The following is an 18,820-nucleotide window of genomic DNA, read 5'->3' as shown; positions in this document are numbered from 1 at the left end:
GCTGTCCTGCCAGACAGCACCTCAATCAGGCCAGAACCTCCAATAAATCACAAGTTCGTTTCTGGAGTGGACTCATCATCTGTAAAAGCTCCGGATATTTGGAGTCGGTTCAGCAGCTTCCCTTAGATTGTTAGGTGCTGAGAATGCCCAGGTTCTTGGAGAGCTGGCAAATTCAAAACATCCCGTAGATGTATAAGAAACAAATACAGTACCCTTGTCATGACCCCGAATCTCCATGTTAACTCTCCTCTGGTAAGTTCTATGCAGTTTGTCTAATGAGAGAAACAGGCCTAACAGATACCAGATTACAAAAACAATACAGTGCCCAGAAATACAGCTGAGGGTGGGTGTTTAGCCTCCCCCTTCAAGACGCAAAGCCGTCTTAATTGAGGATGTTGGCTATAGCTCGGTGAACTGATCAGTCTCTATCCCTGCAGGGCAGTATGTATCAGAGCCATTGAAAATATGCTCAGAAGCTGTAATTCTGTTCTCAGATACTTATCAGAATAAAAAGACTCTGGATTGGGCTAACAACAAAGTAGACTAAAAATTAAAATAAATTATAATAATTAGATTATTGAGCCATTAAAAATCATTGGAGTGGAGAATATCTTACAGTATTGGAAAGAGATACCATGTAATAACGAGGATGAAACAGGCTTTTAAGTTGCGGCAGGGTTTCCGAGAGTGCTCGCAGGCTATGAGATGCTGAGATCTTTCGGTCTAAATGAGCTTGGGAAATGTTTGGCTGCTCAGAATTAAAGAGGTTTATGCCTCATCGGACTTGTCTTGTTAGAGATCTGTAAAACACGGGGTAAAGAAAATTGATATTGAAATCTTTTCTGAGGAATATCGTGTTACTTTGTGTTGCTGGGTCAAACGCCCAAGACAAATAGTAGAAAGGAAGGGAGGATTTGTTGGGGCTCGCGGTTTCAGAAGTCAGGTCCACGGTGGCCTGGCTCTGTGATTTCTTTACTGTACTGAAGCAGACCATCACTGTGCAGGGCATGGAAAGCAGAGCTGTTGTCCTCAGCAGTCACAGGCAGAGAGGGGAATGCCTGTCATAGGCAGCCTCCTTCTCACCTTCCATTCCATCCTGGTCCTGTGGGAATGATGCCATCCACACTCGGTGTTGCTCCATGCCCGAGTTAACCATCTCTGCAGAGTATGTCACGTCTTCAGAGCTTTACTGGTATGATCTAGGTGACTCTCAATCCAGTTGAAAATCAAGATTAATTATCACAGCTGGGCAGTGGTGGCATTGTGAGTTCGAGGGCAGCCTAGTCTATAGAGCGAGTTCTAGCACAGCTAAGGCTACACAGTGAAACCCTGTCTTGAAAAACAAAACAAAACCAAAAAAATTAACTATTACAAATACTTAGAGCTTTCAGATACTTTATTTCCATTGATATAACATGAAAAAGACCAGTAAGTACTTTATTTTCATTTTTTGATGTTAAGAAGGTAATATTGGGACTAGAGAGATGGCTCGGTCGTTAAGAGCACTTTCTTCTGTTCCGGGAACCCAGTTTCATACCTAATACCTGTGCTGAGGCTCAAAACTATCTGTAATTTCAGTTCCAAAGGATGTTAGGCCCTCCTCTAGTTTCTTTTTGCCTTTCTTTCTTTCTTCCTCCTCCTCCTCCCCCTCCTCTTCTTTCCCCTTCTTCTCTTTCTTTGTGCAGCCCTGACTGTCCTGGAACTAGCTTATATAGACCAGGCTGACCTTGAACTCACAGAGATCTGCCACCTCTGCTTCCCAAGTGCTGGGATTAAAGGTGAACACCATTACTCCTGGCTCCTTCTGTAGTTTCTCTGGACGCCAGATACATGGTGCACAGACATGTAAGCAAAACACTCAAATATATAAAAATATTTATATATATATTTATGCATATGTATTTATTTATACACATGCATTATGTATGTTTACATACATACTTATGCATATTTGCATATATGTATACAGAAGATAATAAGTTTAAGAAAATACATGAAAAGACCGCCTCAAAGTTGTAAAATTACAAGTAGGCTTTTGCTTTTTAACTTCATTGAGAAGGGGGAAAAAATATGGCTTAAATTCCTGGAGTGTTACTAAGAAGCCTGTGTGCGAAGGGCTTGGTGACAGTTCTGGAAGCCGCTGTATAGACATGAGAGGGGCAGCTTGGCCAGCTTCCTTCCGACTTGAGTCTGTCCTCTCACTCATGGTCATGGCCCAAGCCTTTAACCTCCGACCGCCACTTATAAAAGTCCCAGTCCTCCCCACAGCTGCAGTGATGATCATGCCAGCTCCTTTATCATCATGTCCACCCAGTCTGTGCAGATGATGCTTTATTTTGATTTTTAGCAGTAGTTGTATGTGTGGAGAACTGTCCCTTTAAATGAAGCTGCGATATCAGGATCGGTGTTCCGCTGTGGGGATGTATTCCTGACATAATTAATAGTGAATGAATTAGTCCTGCTCTTCAGCAAAGAGTATGCTTCATTCCATTGAACTGGATGAAAATGTAGTTTTAGACTAATTGAGGTGAGTCAGAATTCCTCCTCTCCATCCCCCCACACTTGCCAAAATTTGCTGTTAAAAATAAGGTTTTACCCGGATCCATTGTCTGTGACTCAACCCCTGACTGCCTTCTTTTCTCTGCACATCCTCAGGTTTGGATATATGTAAGACTTTAGCTGACTTGTCCTACCAAGATATGATTTCTTACCGAGGTTTCCTTATGCTATGTAACATAGGATCACTTTGAAGTGTTAAGATTGGGAGGTCTCACCAGGCAGTAGTGGCGCCTGCCTTTCATCCCAGCACTCGGGAGGCAGAGGCAGGCGGATCTCTGAATTCAAGGCCAGCCTGGTCTGCAGAGTGAGTTCCAGGACAGCCAGGGATACACAGAGTAATCCTGTCTTGAAAACCAAAGCATAAAATAAAATTAATAAATAGTGGGGTGTGTGGGGGGGGAATCTGCAGTGAAGACAGTTGACATTAGGATATGCTTTCGGATCTTTCTTCATAGCAGTAGGGTTTTGGGGACTTGATGCTGTTTTTCTAATTCGTGTATTTGTCTGGTAGCAACTCTACAGGAAGAAGCCAGGCTTAGCTGTCACGTGTGCGAAGCTGCCTCAGAATCTGGATAAAAACCGATACAAGGATGTGTTGCCGTGTGAGTATCCAGCCCGACGCCTCCTTCCCCCTCCACGAGATAAGGCCTCCCTTTGAAAACAGATTGTCTGGGATTCTGGACGGGTTTTCAGTGTGTCTGTAAACACCACCGTCTTTATTGCAGCCGGCTTAGACTCAGAACAGCTGGGAAGTAGTCCTTATGCTAATGAGGCAGTAGTTGCAGGTGGGGCTGGGAACTGAACCCCTGTTTACTTGGGATGATAACAATAACCACTCAGAATAATGGGCAAATTTTTCTCTCTCCGGCAGATGACACCACCCGGGTATTATTGCAGGGAAACGAAGATTATATTAACGCGAGTTATGTGAATGTAAGCTGGGAATCTGGGGGCTGCAAAAGAACACATTGATCCTAGTAATGAGAGTGGGGACAGCATGGGGGGCTTTGCCCATGACAAAGCACGCTCCCGTTCTCTCCCATCGTTCTAGTGCAGAGGCTTTATGAGAAAATGGGTGGTCTCACTTTACAGGGGAGCAAAAGCAGGTTCACCAAATAGCTTTAAAAGCCACGAACCTTTGAGAGATGGATCCAAACACATTCTAATTCCATCATCCACCTGCCGATGGACTGGGCCGTTGCCGTTTCTGTGTTTCTTTCTGCTGGTCTGTAACCTTCTGTGTTTTGCCTTCATGTTATCAGTGTCCCCCTGCCTACCAGTAAGAGAAGAAGTCGTCCTCCACGGATGTAGGGCAAAAGAGGCAAAAGGGAAAAGGTCGCCCGTCATGGGGGACACACGCATCATGGCGCAGCGTACCCAAACGTAGATTTCTCCCTTTATAGCTAGAGTCAGCAGATTTTTCCAGTAGTGGACCACATTGAGAAACACTTTCAGGTCGCCAGATGGCAGGACTGGTCCCTGGGGCCATCGCGGGCTAAACCATGACCTTGCAGAACTGCCCCCGTGAGAACTGGTGTAATCAGCAGTTCCTCTGCTCTGTTCACGTTACTATCAAATCTGGAGATGGCTCTGTGCCGCAGTTTCTTTTTTTCTTGCTGTGAGTGGATAAGATCTTTGTCGGGGATGATTCAGATAGCTGTTAGAAAAGTATAGATTGGAGGCTCCTGCTCGCCTTGGGTCCGCTGACAGTCTGTAACACCTCACCTTCCTCCCAATAGATGGAGATGCCCGCCGCTAACCTTGTAAACAAGTACATTGCCACTCAGGGCCCCCTGCCACACACCTGTGCCCAGTTTTGGCAAGTTGTCTGGGATCAGAAATTGTCTCTCGTGGTCATGCTGACAACGCTCACAGAACGAGGGCGGGTAAGTGACTTGATTTCCAGCTCCAGTGTGTGTAGATGGTGTTGTGTGGAACATGAATCTCAGGACAGGAAAGGGTCTGCTGGTGTCTTGCACATCTCCAAGTGGACACCTGCAGGGATGAGAAACTCAGCCTCCTCTTTGCCACTTCTTATGTGGATCTATTAAAGCAAGCAAGAAGGGCTGGAGAGACAGCTCCGCGGTTTAGAGCACTGGCTGTTCTTCCAGAGGACCAGAGTTCAAGTCAGCCCTCACGTGGCAGCTCACAATCATCTGTAACTTCGTTTCCAGGGGATCCAACACCCTCTTCTGATTGATCTTTATGAACACTAGCACACACATGGCACACATGTACAAACACTCGTACATGTAAAATAGTAAATCTAAAAATAATTCTTAAAAAGACAAGCTAAAAAGCAGTACCTCTCCCTTCACCCCACCTGCCCCACTCCTGTGCTGCCTGTGGCTCTGCTCACCACGTGGGATCGGTGTCTCACCTCACACAGTAAGATTGTAGTCTGCAAAGGCGACGTGTCCCTTCCCTCTGATAATGCACACCTTCGACTCTTGGCAACTTTATGCAGCCCTAGGCCAGACGGGGCTGAAAACAGTTCCTCCTGATGAAGTTACCAGCCTTTCTGACCTTGGCATTCCTCAATTGGCAGCTGAGACAGTGATAGCGCCCATCACGCTAGGGGACTGGGGAAGGCTGGGCAGTCTCTATAATGAACTCAGAGGACTGTGTGTTTCTAGTGTCCAGCAGACGCCGTCATGGTCATTTGGATTTAGCTCTTTCAGCTGCCTGACTTCTCTGTCTCAAACAAACAAATATTAACGGGTGGAGGTGGAACACTCATTTAATCCCAGCACTCAGGAGGTAGAGGCAGGTGGATCTCTGGGCGTTCAAGACTACTCTGGTCTACGAAGTGATTCCCAGGACAGGCTCCAAAGCTATAGAAAAATAGCTCAGAAAAAAAAATTAAAAATTAACACACACACACACACACCAAAAGAACCACTGATAATAGAGTCCAAGCATTCTTTCCCGAGCCCTGTATCTGAGGCCAGCCACACTTACCTCCTTTTCTATTATGTATTGTGGAGCTAGGGCTGAAATGCAAGGGACAGAATGTTCAAGTGATCCTAGACCCAGGTGGAGGCTTTTTTAGTGGCACAAGTCACGTGACTGCCACAAACAGGAATCTGCCTCCAGACCTGGCAGCCTCCGATTCTGGTTTGTTGTTGATGGCAGATAGTCTATGTTCCTCCTGCCTTTGGTACTTTGGGTGCCCAGACTCTGTGTTTCCTATGGAGCCGTTTGCAAAGCTGATTCTCTGCTGTCCCCTGAGGTCTTTGAGTTCATGATGTCATTCCTCCAAGCTGACACCTGAATCCTCCCAGTGACTCAACACCGTCATGGTCTTGCTGGTGTCAGGCTTCTTGCTATTTGAAAGCTCCCTCCCACCCTTCCAGCTAGACAGTCCTCCTGCTCCTCAGAACCGGGAGCCCCTGAAGGAATGGCAGGTGACCGAGGATCAGCTCTGGTGGCAGCCCCTCCCTCCCTCCATCTGTTTGTCCTAGCTCAGGAAAGAAAGGTCCTTTCGGTGACCCGAGAAATCTCACCCTCATCCATCCGCTCTCCTAGAGCCTGCCCGTCCATCTGCCCTTTCCTATCACCTGAGGTCTCCTTGTGGCCCAGTGGGTTTCTTTGTCTCCCTTTTCTTCTTAGTGTAACTCACCAGCCTGCTTCCATGTGTTGGAGAGTCCCTGGAGGCCTGCCCATCCCTTTAGCATCTTGGGCCTGGGCCACTTACTCTGTCTGCCCTTCATCAATAGTTAGAGACCTGTCCTTTTAAAGTCCAAAGTCCCTGCTTCCTTCTCCTGTTACAGATTCTTGGGTGACCTGCACCCTTTGTCCTCCAGGCCCAGTCGACTGCCACTCCTTCTGGCTCAGTCATTCCGGTGAATGGCTCTGCCCCTCTTTGGCTGTAAGATGAACTTTCCAGGGCTTCCCGCTCATTCTTCTTATGCTGTCCGTGCCTGTAGGAGGTGGGTCTCCCCGCAGGCATGCCCTAGAGTCCCATGCCCTTCCTGTGCTGCGTGGAGTCCGTACAATCTCCGTGTTCAGGGGGCCACCTGCAGCGTCTCTCATCACCTGTGCTCAGAAAGATTGCAGGGGTCACTGACCTCTGTCCTTGTCTCCTGAGGGTGGCTTTGAGTAGGTTCTCTGTGGAGGTTTGGGGGAACCAATCTCCCTTGCCTTGCATCAGATGTGTGTTTTCCCTGGGGGTTGGGGGCTGTATTTTATATCTCCATATGAATAGTGTGGCTGGCTAATCTTCTTTCCTGTCTCACTGGTCAGTTAAAGCAAGGCTTTGAATAGGACTGAAAAGTTCCAGTTTCCACATCACCATGAAAGACAATGCCCATCTCTTGAGTGGCTCTGAGTATTGAGAGTGGATTTCTAGAAGGTTAAGTCCTGGTGTCCCATTGTCTCACTGGACCAGAGGCAGTGGATTTGCTCTGAATAGCGATAAAGACCATGACTGTCCCGAGGCTGACAAGAAGAGGTTTGGGGTGACACAGACCTGCCTCTTGGCACTCCCTCTGTTTCCTGTGTGTGCTTGATGATGTGCCCATAGAGGTTAGATGGCTTCCCCCCCGTGGGACTGATTCCTGAGTCTGGTTAGTATCCAGATGCCCTCAGGTGGTCTCACAAGCCTTCCAGCTCGCGAACCGCCAGGCCAACTGCTTACTTTCTGCTTGAACACTTCTACTTAGTGCCATTATGTAAGATGAGCCCAAAGCCACCAACCAACCCCTCGTGTGGACACTTACGGAGCCCCTGCCCCTGAGCCTACAGTCGGAACCAGAGGCACAATCTACTTAACCTAGCCACCAGCACTAGCCACCTGAAGCCGGTCTCAGCTCCCCCACCTCCTCACTTCATCTGCCCATCGTTGTTCGGTGCCATTGGTACCCAAATGGCTCCCACTTTGTCCCTCTTGGTCCCTCCTATCTCTTCTCAGGACCATCCCATTTCCCTCGCAGCAGAAGCAACAGCTCACTGGCCCAGAATTTTCATAGGCTGATTTATCCACTTTGCCTTCAGCTGGGCTTTGACAGAGGGTCTGGGCCAGCATGTCCTGCCCATCCCCTATAGATGCACATCTCCTAAATGCACAGAGCAAAATGTTGCCTGTCTCCAGATTAACCTGTGCCCTTTGTGCAACTCTCCTGAGTAGTCTGTTGCGCCCAGGTGACCCTTTCCATCCTGCCTCCTTTTCCTGCAGCCTAAATGATTTGTTCTTGCCTCGTCTGTTATGGGCTTTTAGTCCTGGTTTCCATCCTGCCTCCTTTTCCTCCAGCCTAAATGATCTGTCCTTGCCTCACCTATAATAGGCTTTTAGTCCTGAGATCCCTGACCACTCTGACCATGACATCTATCGCTCTTACCTGGTCTGCCCCGACCCGTGCGGCCTGTCCTTTCTATCTGCATTCCTTTGACTGGGGGGAAAAGCACCCAGAGGATAATGCCATAGCATCTCTGATTCATCAAACCCTCCCTCAGGGATGCTTGTTGACCAGCTAAGTTAGCAAGAAATTAAGAACTGATGATACAGCCTTCCTAATTGGGCCCACAGCTCTCCCACAAACCCCATCTGGCCCATCTTCCTGAGACATTCTTCCTCTGCCATGAACCCAGCCTTCAGAATGTTTCTCTGGTCCCCGAGAGCACTTCCTTTCCAAAGTCATTTCAGCGTTGCCTTTCCTTCCCAGATCCTCTTCTTGGAGTTAATGGATGGCTGGGAGCAGAAGATGAGCGCAGTCTCATAAACTTACAACACTTTGTGGAGACAGTATTCCGAGTCCTTCTGGCGACATCTGCCAGTAGCTATGGCCTACCAAGCAGCTGCAGTGGCTATTGTCCTTCCACGACCCACTTCTCTGTGGTGGTCGGCCCCCTTTCCTCTTATCGTCACAGCCTGGAGTGACATCTGTGCTCTGTTCTCGTAGTTCTTGTGGCCTGACACGGGGTAAATCCTCTGAGCCTTAGATAATCCAGCCATAGTCACCATTCCTTGTGGCCAATGTGAACATAAAGGCACCCCTGGGGGCTTAACAGATACTTTTCCAAAGATGTGGGGCTTCTGTACCCCTTCGCCAGCAGTCATGAGACAGGCTTACGAGATGCACACTGGGTTATAGGGCACATTAACAGGACAGAGTGCAAGGCCCTTCATGGACTTCTGATTCTTCCACTGCATCCCTAGTGTGTCCAGATCCAGAAAGACTTACAATGAGTCCAGTTCCCTGCAGATTCCTTGTGGATAAAGATACCGGAGTGTGCAGGTCTGTGTAGCTCTGCCTTGCACGGGGACATTTCACTTTGGAGATCTTCCCCCAGCTAACCTAGGGCAGAACCCTGGGGAGCCGAGGGGCAGTTTTCTTCTTCTGTACAGGTGAGAGACACAGGTTCAGATGGACAGACAGGCATACAGTCTTTGTCCAGCAGTTCTGCCTCTGACCCTGCAGACAGCAAGCACTCAATCTTGGAGAGGCGGAGAGTGTCTCCACCGGGGTAAATTTCCATCCAAACTGTTTCAATGAACCTTTACCTCCAGCCCCCACCGCATACTCTAATTTCAGATAGTCACGGTGCCATTTGAGAAGATGCTGGGAGAGCTGTTTCCCGACAAGTTCCATGTGTCTGTTGGTTATACCACCTTTCTGCTATAAACGAATGTCATTTTTAGTTACGTGGGCACCAGTCTAGATTTTAGGAGGAATTTTTTTCCTCTCTAAGCTCTGCATGATGGCACATGCCTACAGTGCAAGCTCTCAGGAGACCAAAGCAAGAGGGTGGCTTGAGCTAGCTGGACCAACACAGAAATCTATAATAATAATAACGATATGTAATTATTGGTGTTAAATGAGTCAATATTGGACAGAGTAACTATGGGCAGTTTAGACTTTCCCCTGTTGTGGAAGCCAGAGATGGGAGCCACAGTGGCTTCTGGAAGAGGCTACAGGGTTTGGAAGGGGAAATAGAGCATGGGAACGTTAGAAAGCCACAGCTGGCATATTGGCAGACACTGTGACAAACCACAGGATGAATGCTAGACTATGTCATAGCAGCTTTGTGGCCATGGCTAGTCTTAGCGCACAGTGCCCTAGATTCCTCCTTTGCTGTATGGAAAGTCTTGGCTCCACTGGGAATTTTTTTATTTACTTTTAATTGTTTTAATTTTATTTTATGTGTATGAATGTTTTGCCTGTGTGTATGTCTGCGTCCCAGTGTGTCCCTGGTGCCCATGGAGGCCGGAAGAAGGGATCAAATCCCCTGGGACTGGAGTCACACATGATTGTGGGCTGCCATGTGGGTGGTGGGTACTGAACCCTGATTCTCTGCAGAAACAGTCAGTTGTCTTAACCTCTGCCCCATCTCTTCAGCCCACCTTTAAAAAATATTTTACAACTTTGATTTATTGTGTGTGTATGTGTGTGTTGAACATGCTTAGAGCACACATGTAGAAATAAGCATTTATGGGAGTTGGCGCTCTCCTTCTTCCATGGATTTGGGCGATAAACATTCATCATCAGGGTTACACAGCAAGTGTTTTTACCCACTGAGCCATTCACCACCCTCAGAGGGACAGGTACAAAGTCTATACCCTCCGAGGCCCCAAACCCTATTTCCTATGAAAGCATTTGAGGTTGTAGGAGGCCCTGTTTGCATGGAAAGGGGTTGTTGTCTCGGCTTGGAAGTTTTTTAAATGAGGACTTTTGAGGAAGCTGGCCAATGTCATTCAGTTACTGTAGCTTTCACAACAGCAGTATTGATGACCCCCGTTGACCTCACCCACCAGTGCCTCCATCCTGCAACCTCTCTGGCCTCTGTCAGTGTGTGAAAACCAGAGATATAGACAGGTCAAGGGCTGTTGGAAGTCAAATGGCCAATAAGTGGAGAGAAAGTTCTTCCAGCAGCACCCTGTCTGATGCCCAGTGAGCTCTTAACTGCAGTGTCCCAAGGCTCCTGTGAGGGAGGTGGAAGATGAGGAGAGGTGAGGTGGCCGAGGCTGCTGAGAGCGGAAAAGAGGCCCAAGGAACCTGGATCAGCCCGGGTAGAGTGTAGGTAGCCCCCAAATCCAGGCCCTATTGCTTTCCCATGAACAAACCACAGAGGAGAAGGTGACACCCTTGGCCGACTGGCTTCTGGTAGGCTGGCCCACCCTAAAAACCCAGGCCCCATTGCTCTCCCAGTGAACAAAACCTAGATAAGTTGACTCCCTTCTTCAGGCCATGGGCCCAAGTGGTCTCATCTGAGTTTCTCCTCTCCTGTCATTCCTCCTTGAACAGATGTCTCTGGCTGTCATGCAGTATAACTGCCCCTGGTTATGCCCCACAGAAAAGCCTGACTCGTAGTCTCTGGTTTCTTATAGACCAAATGTCACCAGTACTGGCCAGATCCCCCTGACGTCATGGACCACGGCATCTTTCACGTCCAGTGTCAAGCAGAGGACTGTACCATTGCTTATGTGTCCCGAGAAATGCTAGTTACAAACACTGAGGTGAGTGTGGTCCCGAGGGACATGGTGGAGGGGCAGGCCCAGTCAGGAGCCCCTGCGGAGTTTCTTGTTCACCTCTGCTGCAATGTCACCTGGGTGGTGGAGAGCCAGTGTCCCATGTATGGAGCTCTGCCATTCACAGGGGCCAAGAGGGAGAGGCGGCCCTGGGGTCTGTCCCTCAATGGTGTGTGGGTAAACAAAATAGGCCTAGCTGTGTAATAGTGTTCAGCCTCAAAAAAGGACATTTTGGACAAATGCCAATGTGGGATGTGTCTGGAAGACATTATACCAAATGACTGGAGGTCAAAAAGGTCAAGAAAGCAATGTCTTGGGGGCAAGAGTGATATTTTGGGAGAGTGGGAACTTGGTGGGAATTGACTGAGACCATAGCAGAGCTGGCCACAGAAGGCCAAGAGGACACTGAGGATAAGGCCACCCTGGCTGGGGTCCACGGCAGGGCTCACTGCTTTGATGACTCACCGAGGCCACATCTTCCACAGACTGGGGAAGAACACACAGTGACCCATCTCCAGTATGTTGCGTGGCCTGACCACGGCGTGCCTGATGACTCCTCAGACTTCTTGGAGTTTGTGAAGTACGTGAGGTCCCTGAGGGTAGGCGGGGAGCCTGCCCTCGTTCACTGCAGGTACTGACCTTTACTGCATTCTGTTTTCAATGGTTCTACTCCTTGGGAAGGCCAGGAGGAATAGTCAGACACGAAACCCACCCTTGTCCCACAAAGTCACATGCTCCTGTTAGACTATGCTTATTTCCTAACAATTTCTAAATACTTGAAATGTAGTGAAGCCATGAACATGTGCTGGACATATATAAATAAGTCATAAACAAGTGCAGCTGGACACTGAAAAGGAAAACCCTGCCACACCTCCTTGTCCCAAAGTTTCTGAGCTTGACAGCACTTATGACTCAGAGAAGGAGTGAACTTTCTGTTCCATGGATGGGTTTCTCATTAAATCTGAGCCTCAGGACCTGTGGGAACGGGCTTTTTCTTTTGACAAGCTTAAGATCACACATGAATGTGTCCTTTCTGTTCTTGAAACCAACATCAGGGCTCGCCTGGGTCAGCATTGGCGGCCTTGATGAGGGGTTCAGCTCAGCCTTGCAGAAAGGATTCCTAGACAGATCCCGAGTCTCCGTTTCTCTCTCCTCCCTAGTGCTGGAATAGGTCGGACAGGTGTGCTGGTCACTATGGAAACAGCCATGTGCTTAATTGAGAGGAATCTGCCTATTTACCCGCTGGATATTGTCCGGAAAATGAGAGACCAGCGCGCCATGATGGTGCAGACATCAGTAAGTAGAAACTCAGTAATTAAGAAAAGGTCGTAATAAAACACAAATGGTTGCGGTTGGCTGGGTATAGTGATGCACGCTTCTACTCCCAGCACAGAAGACAAAGGCAGGTGGATGTCTGAGTTTGAGGCCAGCTTGGTCTATATAAAACATCCCAGGTCAGTCAGGACTATATACTGAGACCCTGTCTGAACAATAACAACAACCAGAAGGCAGAGATCCACATTTTCTGAGTTCACACAGGAGCAGTTATAGCCAGGGACGTCGGGGATAGGATGAAGCTCAAGGGAACTGAGTCAGTGCCTAGAGTCACACAGCTTGTCGGAGGTGCAGTGACCGCAAAGCCTGGGCCCATCTGCGTGCAGTCCGTGTACCTCTGGCGTATTCTAGGTGCCACTCAAGCCCAGGAACGGCCCTGCTTGCATCCCATCATCACCATCAGAAGCAAAGTCACCTGGGATCCCTCACCATGGGCTGTCTCTTCCTGTGTTGTGCCTGGGTGCTTACTTAATATGACAAGTGTCCCTAGGAGGAAATACCCTGCTTGTCCTCCTCCTCACACACTGTCAACCTTCTGGTAACCCCTGAACCCCTCTGTGGGCCTCAGTTTCCCTGTCTTGCAGATAGGAGCTGTCCTGCCTTTGATCATTCATTCACTAGACTAGAGTTGTCCAAACAGAAACCACCCAAGCTTGGGTTGAGTAGAACTGGCTAAGTTTGTAATCTCAGTCATGATGGGCAAAGCCCCAAGGGTATCTCAGAATGTTCTAGAAGAATATTTAAAAATGAGTTGTCAAAGACAGGGTAGCAGCCTCCTGATGAAACCTCCGGGGTAGGTGAGACGGTTTAGTTAGCAAGGCAAGAACAGGAACTCTGTGTTCTAACCACTTCAGAGCCATCACAGGCTGCTGGACAGAGGCTGTAATATTTCCCTAGGAGATTATGAGTCCTTAGTTCGTACCTGGGAACTACAGCACAGGCCACAGAGATAACGTAGTAGGTAAGGATGCTTGTTCCCAGTCTGTATGGGATCTCCTGGAAGGCAAGCTCCTCCCACTGCCACACGAATAACTAAGAATAAGAAAACCAATCATCTCCTTAAGGTCATCATCTGCTGTGTTTTAAAGTATGGAAGACTAAATAGATGCTGGTTTGAAATCACCAAACACCCTCAGCCAGTCCTGGTGGTACAAGACTCTCATCCCAGCTAGTCTAGAGGTTGAGGCAGGAGGATTACAATCTTAAGGCTTACCGGACGACTTAGCAAGACCTTGTCAGCCTTCTTCATATGTGGCTCCACTCCCAAGGATTCAAGTGGCCACAGATCAAAAGATGGGGGAAATGCTTCTGCATAACCGTATGAAGACTCTTTTCTCTTCCCCACAAAACACAGTGTAACTATTCATGCTGTGTTATATATTAGGAATAACAAGAGGTAATTTTTGTTTTGCTTTGGGGTTTTGGTGGTATTTGCGATGGAGGTTATTTTGGACTCGCTATGTAAACCATTGGCCTAGAACTCAGGGATCCACCTGCCTCTGCCTCCCAATGGATGTACCACCATGTCCTGCTAGAAAGGTGATTTTGAAAGTATACAGGATGGTATGTGGAGGGTGCTCGTAGGCTATAAGCAAATACTGTCCCATTTTATAGAAAAGATTGGAAGAACTGAGGGTTTGGATATCCACAGGGAGTTCTAAAATCAATCCTCCAAGGATATTGAAGGACTATCTAATAATCAGCATCTTCCCTAACTCCCTTAAGAAAAATGAAATCGAGATTCCTTGTCCCACCCCCAATGCCAGCTCACCTGTGTCTGTATCCTCAATCACCCACCTCTGTCCTGGGCCTCTGCACATGTCCAGGTATTCCAGGCCAGGACAGGAGTGGGGGGTCCTCTCAGACACTTCTCCAAACAGCCCTTTCTTGTCACCAGGGCTTCCATGTCAGTCTTTGTCTTAGTTACTTTTCTCATGGCTGTGTGCGGCCAAGTGCCTAAGAAGCCTGAGAGGAAGGGTTTATCTGTGCTCATAATTTGAGGGTCAGTCTATCATACTAAGAAAGCCATGACAACAAGCACTATAGCAACTGTGTTTAGTCATCAGGCAGAGAAAGATGAATACCGGTCAGTGCTTAACTCCTGTACTTCCTGAGAGCAGCCCCCTACCCCAGTCTGCTAAGATGTGAGTTCCTCTTTCCCAGCAAAGACCAGCATTGGCACCCAGGGTGGAAACATAATAAACATCCCAGAGATACCCTCAAGCATGGGGTGAGGCAGCACTCTTGGGGCTCTGGACTTGACAGCTTTCTTTTCTCTTCCAGAGCCAATACAAGTTTGTGTGTGAAGCGATTCTTCGAGTGTATGAAGAAGGCTTAGTCCAGAGGCTGGATCCCAGTTAAGACAGCTGTGAAGCGGTCATTCCTTCATCCCTGGGGCAACTTCCTGAAGAAGGGGATGCCCATTTCCCTGGAGGCCCCCGGAGATGCTGGTCCCTGTGGGAAGGGATGAGCTTATTGGAACCCAGGCACTTTAAATTCAAATTTCTGTGGAAAAGATACCCTGTACATAGGACCTGCTGATGCAGATATGCATGCCGCTATGACATCTTTGGGCCCAGAGAGATAAGCCGCAGGGGATTTCCAACTGGGAACTGTGTTTCTCCCTCCAACATCACCGCTCCCCGTCAGCCATCCTCAAGCAGTGAGAGGGGACGCCATCAGTACTGTTGACTCTCCTCCCGCCAGAAACCAATGTGGCTACTTGTGGTTGCTCAGGTGTTTTGTGTGTTGATCTGTGTGGGACTGACTCCAAGGGCCGAACTTCCTTGGCAGTTGGTGGCCATTACCCCTGACACCAGGGAAAACTCAGATGAATGTACCATAGGCAGGGCACAAGGGACTCCAGGCTGGAGGATGAGCAGGGTCTATTCTGCCTTCCATCCCTCTGCCTCATCTCCACTCCTTCTGAGCTCATGTTCCAAAGCACCCCATTCCCCTGACCCCTGAATTCCTTTCTTCAGGATCACCCCCAGTGCCTGAACCGGTTTCGTAATGTATGTTCAGGTGGCTTCTCGGCTGAGACTGGGAAATGGTCTCTGCCTAACGCCGAGTCTTACTTAGCTTTAGAAGCAGGTGAGCCTCTGCTCACCCCTTACTGTTACTCAGACACCGTGACTGGAATCGCCGACTACTGAATCTCTATATGGATTGCTGCTACTTCAAGCTCTCACACTTGAAACAAGACGATTTTCCTGGGGACGGGAGGGATGGGAGCATCCAGATATCCAAATAGCATCCAGAATTTTGAACCCTTCTGAGAAAAGAACTTGTAGTAAGTGACCATAAGAAACACTGCTTCTTGAGGGTGGCGTGTGTGTGCGTGTGTGTGTGTGTGATGGGTGACCTTTCTCAGGATTCCTGACTTGATTCAAATTACTGTTGAGTTTATGTAAAGAATGAATCTCTGTACAGAACAAATGTGTGCATTCATCCTTAGTTACAATGGTCTCCATTTCATTTCAAAGGAGAGAATCAGACTATCTGAATATAAACACAATTTGATGTTAATTTATTCTAAGTACTCTGGGATGTTGATTGTCCTCAAGAATTCTGCTTCTGTGAATACCATGGTTAAAATTTTTTTAAAAAAATTTTTGGCAGGATTGTAGCGAATTATTATTTAAGGAAAAATAAATTACATGTATGCTTTAAGGTGGTATTTTTAAATAGCAGTTTTTGTGTATTCAGAAGAATGTCAGCAGGTTTCTTAGTGGTACTTATGGGAAAGGGATACTTGGGTGTTATCGTGGAAGTCTGTGAAGCTACATTGATACTTAGCAGGCCCTGAGCCAATTAAAGCAAGGTGGGTAGGGACCGTGCAGAGGAGCCCAGGTTTCTGAACGTTCTTTATGTTCTGAACATTCTTTAGCTGTAGGTTCAGCACCTCCTTCTACTTCCCTCCTGCCTGTCTCTTACCCACGCACATCTTACTGCTCTATGGTGTGAGCGGGAGAGTGCAATCCCCGGTGCCCTATGTAACGAGAAACTGGAATGGGTCTCTAGCCCACTCAGTGCCAAGTTAGCCCTCTGCCTAGGAACCTGGGAACTGTGTCTGTGCTTCCTTCTGCGTAAGATAATGAGATCCAATACTTGGAACTTGAAGACAGAATGAGATCATACTATGGAAATTAATTTCCGGCCACTGGAATATTTAAACGAGTGCTACTGAAGACTTAGGGAAGTTGACTTCTCTGTGGTTGACCCCAAAATGCATCAGAAATATGGAACCCACTGAGTTTTCATAGGGCGGTGTTCCAGAGGGAAAACATTCAGAAGACAGAGGACTGATACCTTTCTTCAGCCTAGATTCTGAAAACACCCTCAGCAAAGCACCAAAAAGAAGGAGGCGCAGAGAATGCTGGCTGCATTGCAGGGGAGTCAGGCTGCTCAGCAAACCACTGTTTGATTGAAATGTTTATCAACACCCTGTGTGCAAAGCCCTTGCAAAGACTCAATGTCCTTGGAGATTGTTCTATGATTTTCTAGAAACAGGCTGTTGAATGTGGTCAGGAAGACGCTGCTGCTCCACTTACATAATTGTCCGGGAAGCTCGAGGAGGCTGCAGCTGGCCTCTCTGCCATTGTGTGGGGCCAGCAGTTCAGACACAGCAGACAGCGCCAGAAACAAAGTCCCTGGCATCCTGGGAAGGGCAAGACGAGAAGATAATAATCTCAAGGAGCAGAACCCCCAAGTAAACGGGGTCAGCATTACCAGTCACAAACCAAAGCTCTGAGCTCCCGTTCCCCTGCATCCTACACTTCCACAGCTGCTCTTAAGAAAACAAGTTTCATCCCGAGAATTGCATCAGAATCAGGCTAAATATTTTGCCTGGGAGATTTGGCTGGATGTGAATGGAGAAGATATTTATAGCCCATATTCTAGCACCTTCCAGAAGATCATATCAGATGCCCCAATGTGCTGGCTTCATCCGGATGGGTCCCCTGCTGGCATCGCTCTCTAGAACCCATACATGGTGAGAAAAATTCAGAGAAGCTTGTTTAGGGGTAGGGAGACAGGGTGGCTGGATCTCAAACTTGTAGCAGTATTTTTAGCTTCCTCCCACGGTCATTGTTACCTAAATGTTTTGAGACTAGTGTAGCTTCTCTTACAGCTGGGTTCCTGGTTGATCTCCCCCACCACCCATCCCCAGCCTTACAATTTTTCATTTGGGGGGCAGTGAGTACCCTCTTCATCCTCCCAAGGTAACTAAGAGGCAGTATCCGCAGGAGAGATTGTAAGAGACAGGACCTAGTCCAGACCTGATCTGACAGATATTTCTCCCTCTGGTCTCAGGTAATTGTGTGTTCGTGTGTTTGCTTCGGTTGAAAGGGACTGATGACCAGATGGACAAAATGAACTCACAATTAGATTGCAGGGAAACGGTTTAACCTTAACCAATTCCGAAGAACTGACCTAGAGAAACATACCCTGTTTTTTTGACTTGTGCCTAAAAGGTTGTCTCAGCCCTTGTCATTGTGGAGTTGTGATGATAAAACTCACCACCCTCCTGGTTCTTGCCTGTCATCCTAGAGCAGGCCTAGTAAAGATGGCAAAGCCCTGGCGACCTCAGCCTGGGGAAAAGCACACCTCGGAGATGGACACGAGCCCTGCCCCTGTCTTGATAGCTCTCGTACCACTGGAGCAACCAAAGGACTGTGCTAAGCCGTGTTTTGTAAAGTATCTTAGTCGATCAGCAATATGTTTTTCTGTAAACTTGGAATGTTTTTCATTCTGACTTATTGTCGGGGACTCTACTGAAAAACAGTTTGATCAATATAAAAGCACTCAGACTATGCAACACTGTTACTGTCTGTGCACAGTTTTATTGGTATGTCTGATTCCTGCCCCTGCTCCTGTCAACTCAAATGCTGTCTATCCATCTCACCCTCGCTTTGGTTGTGATTTCTCAGGCAGCATTTGGCCTTAACATTCACGTTGGGTGACCGATTTTAGTCCAGAATTGTGTTCTGCTATTGTAGAAGCTTGCACGAAGCCCTACCCTTCCTCCTGCAGGGTTGCTGAGTGGTTCTGCGATCAACAGGCTCCCAGGTTCCCCCAACCTGCTCTCCCGTACTCAGGATGCAGCTTCTACCTTGACGTCCAGACACATTCAGGTGCTAGACAGCATAACAGGAAGGGGAAGAGAAAAGCAAGACCTATGTCCTTAATCCCAGGGCCATAGCTCTTTCAAGGGGGTAGTTTTATTGCCAAGAAACCATACGCTGGGGCTAGGGGTGTGCTCAGTTGATAGAGTGCGTGCATAGCTTGCACAAAGCCCTGGGTTCAATCCAGGAAATAGAAGCAGGAGGACCAAGAGTTTGAGGTCCTTTTGTTACATATCAAGTTCAAGACCGCCTTGGACTACATGACATGAGACCCTAGTGAGATGGCTCAGTGAGTAAAGGCACTTTCTATGGAGCCTGATGACCAGAGTTCCAT

At 47.9% G+C, this 18,820-nt stretch overlaps 1 protein-coding gene across 5 annotated transcripts in view; it reads left to right on the top strand.

The window, feature by feature from the left end:
- Ptpn3 (protein tyrosine phosphatase non-receptor type 3) overlaps positions 1-18,181 on the top strand; it is a 109,677-nt gene extending 91,496 nt beyond the window's left edge. For all 5 annotated transcript variants that reach the window (XM_041656975.1, XM_041656973.1, XM_041656976.1 and 2 more), the window contains 7 exons: positions 3,071-3,161; positions 3,431-3,492; positions 4,299-4,445; positions 10,886-11,014; positions 11,512-11,657; positions 12,187-12,322; positions 14,645-18,181. In XM_041656975.1, the coding sequence (XP_041512909.1) occupies positions 3,071-3,161; positions 3,431-3,492; positions 4,299-4,445; positions 10,886-11,014; positions 11,512-11,657; positions 12,187-12,322; positions 14,645-14,722 (789 nt within the window). In that variant the 3' untranslated portion in view covers positions 14,723-18,181. The remainder of the gene's footprint in view (positions 1-3,070; positions 3,162-3,430; positions 3,493-4,298; positions 4,446-10,885; positions 11,015-11,511; positions 11,658-12,186; positions 12,323-14,644) is intronic.
- The last annotated feature ends 639 nt before the right edge of the window (positions 18,182-18,820 follow it).

This window comes from Microtus oregoni, unplaced genomic scaffold, assembly GCF_018167655.1.
Source record: "Microtus oregoni isolate MIOR12 unplaced genomic scaffold, Mior012 000008F_ref0000371, whole genome shotgun sequence".
Classification (NCBI taxonomy): domain Eukaryota; kingdom Metazoa; phylum Chordata; class Mammalia; order Rodentia; family Cricetidae; genus Microtus; species Microtus oregoni.
Note: the sequence above shows the minus strand (reverse complement) of the source record. Positions and strands in the feature narration are given on the sequence as shown.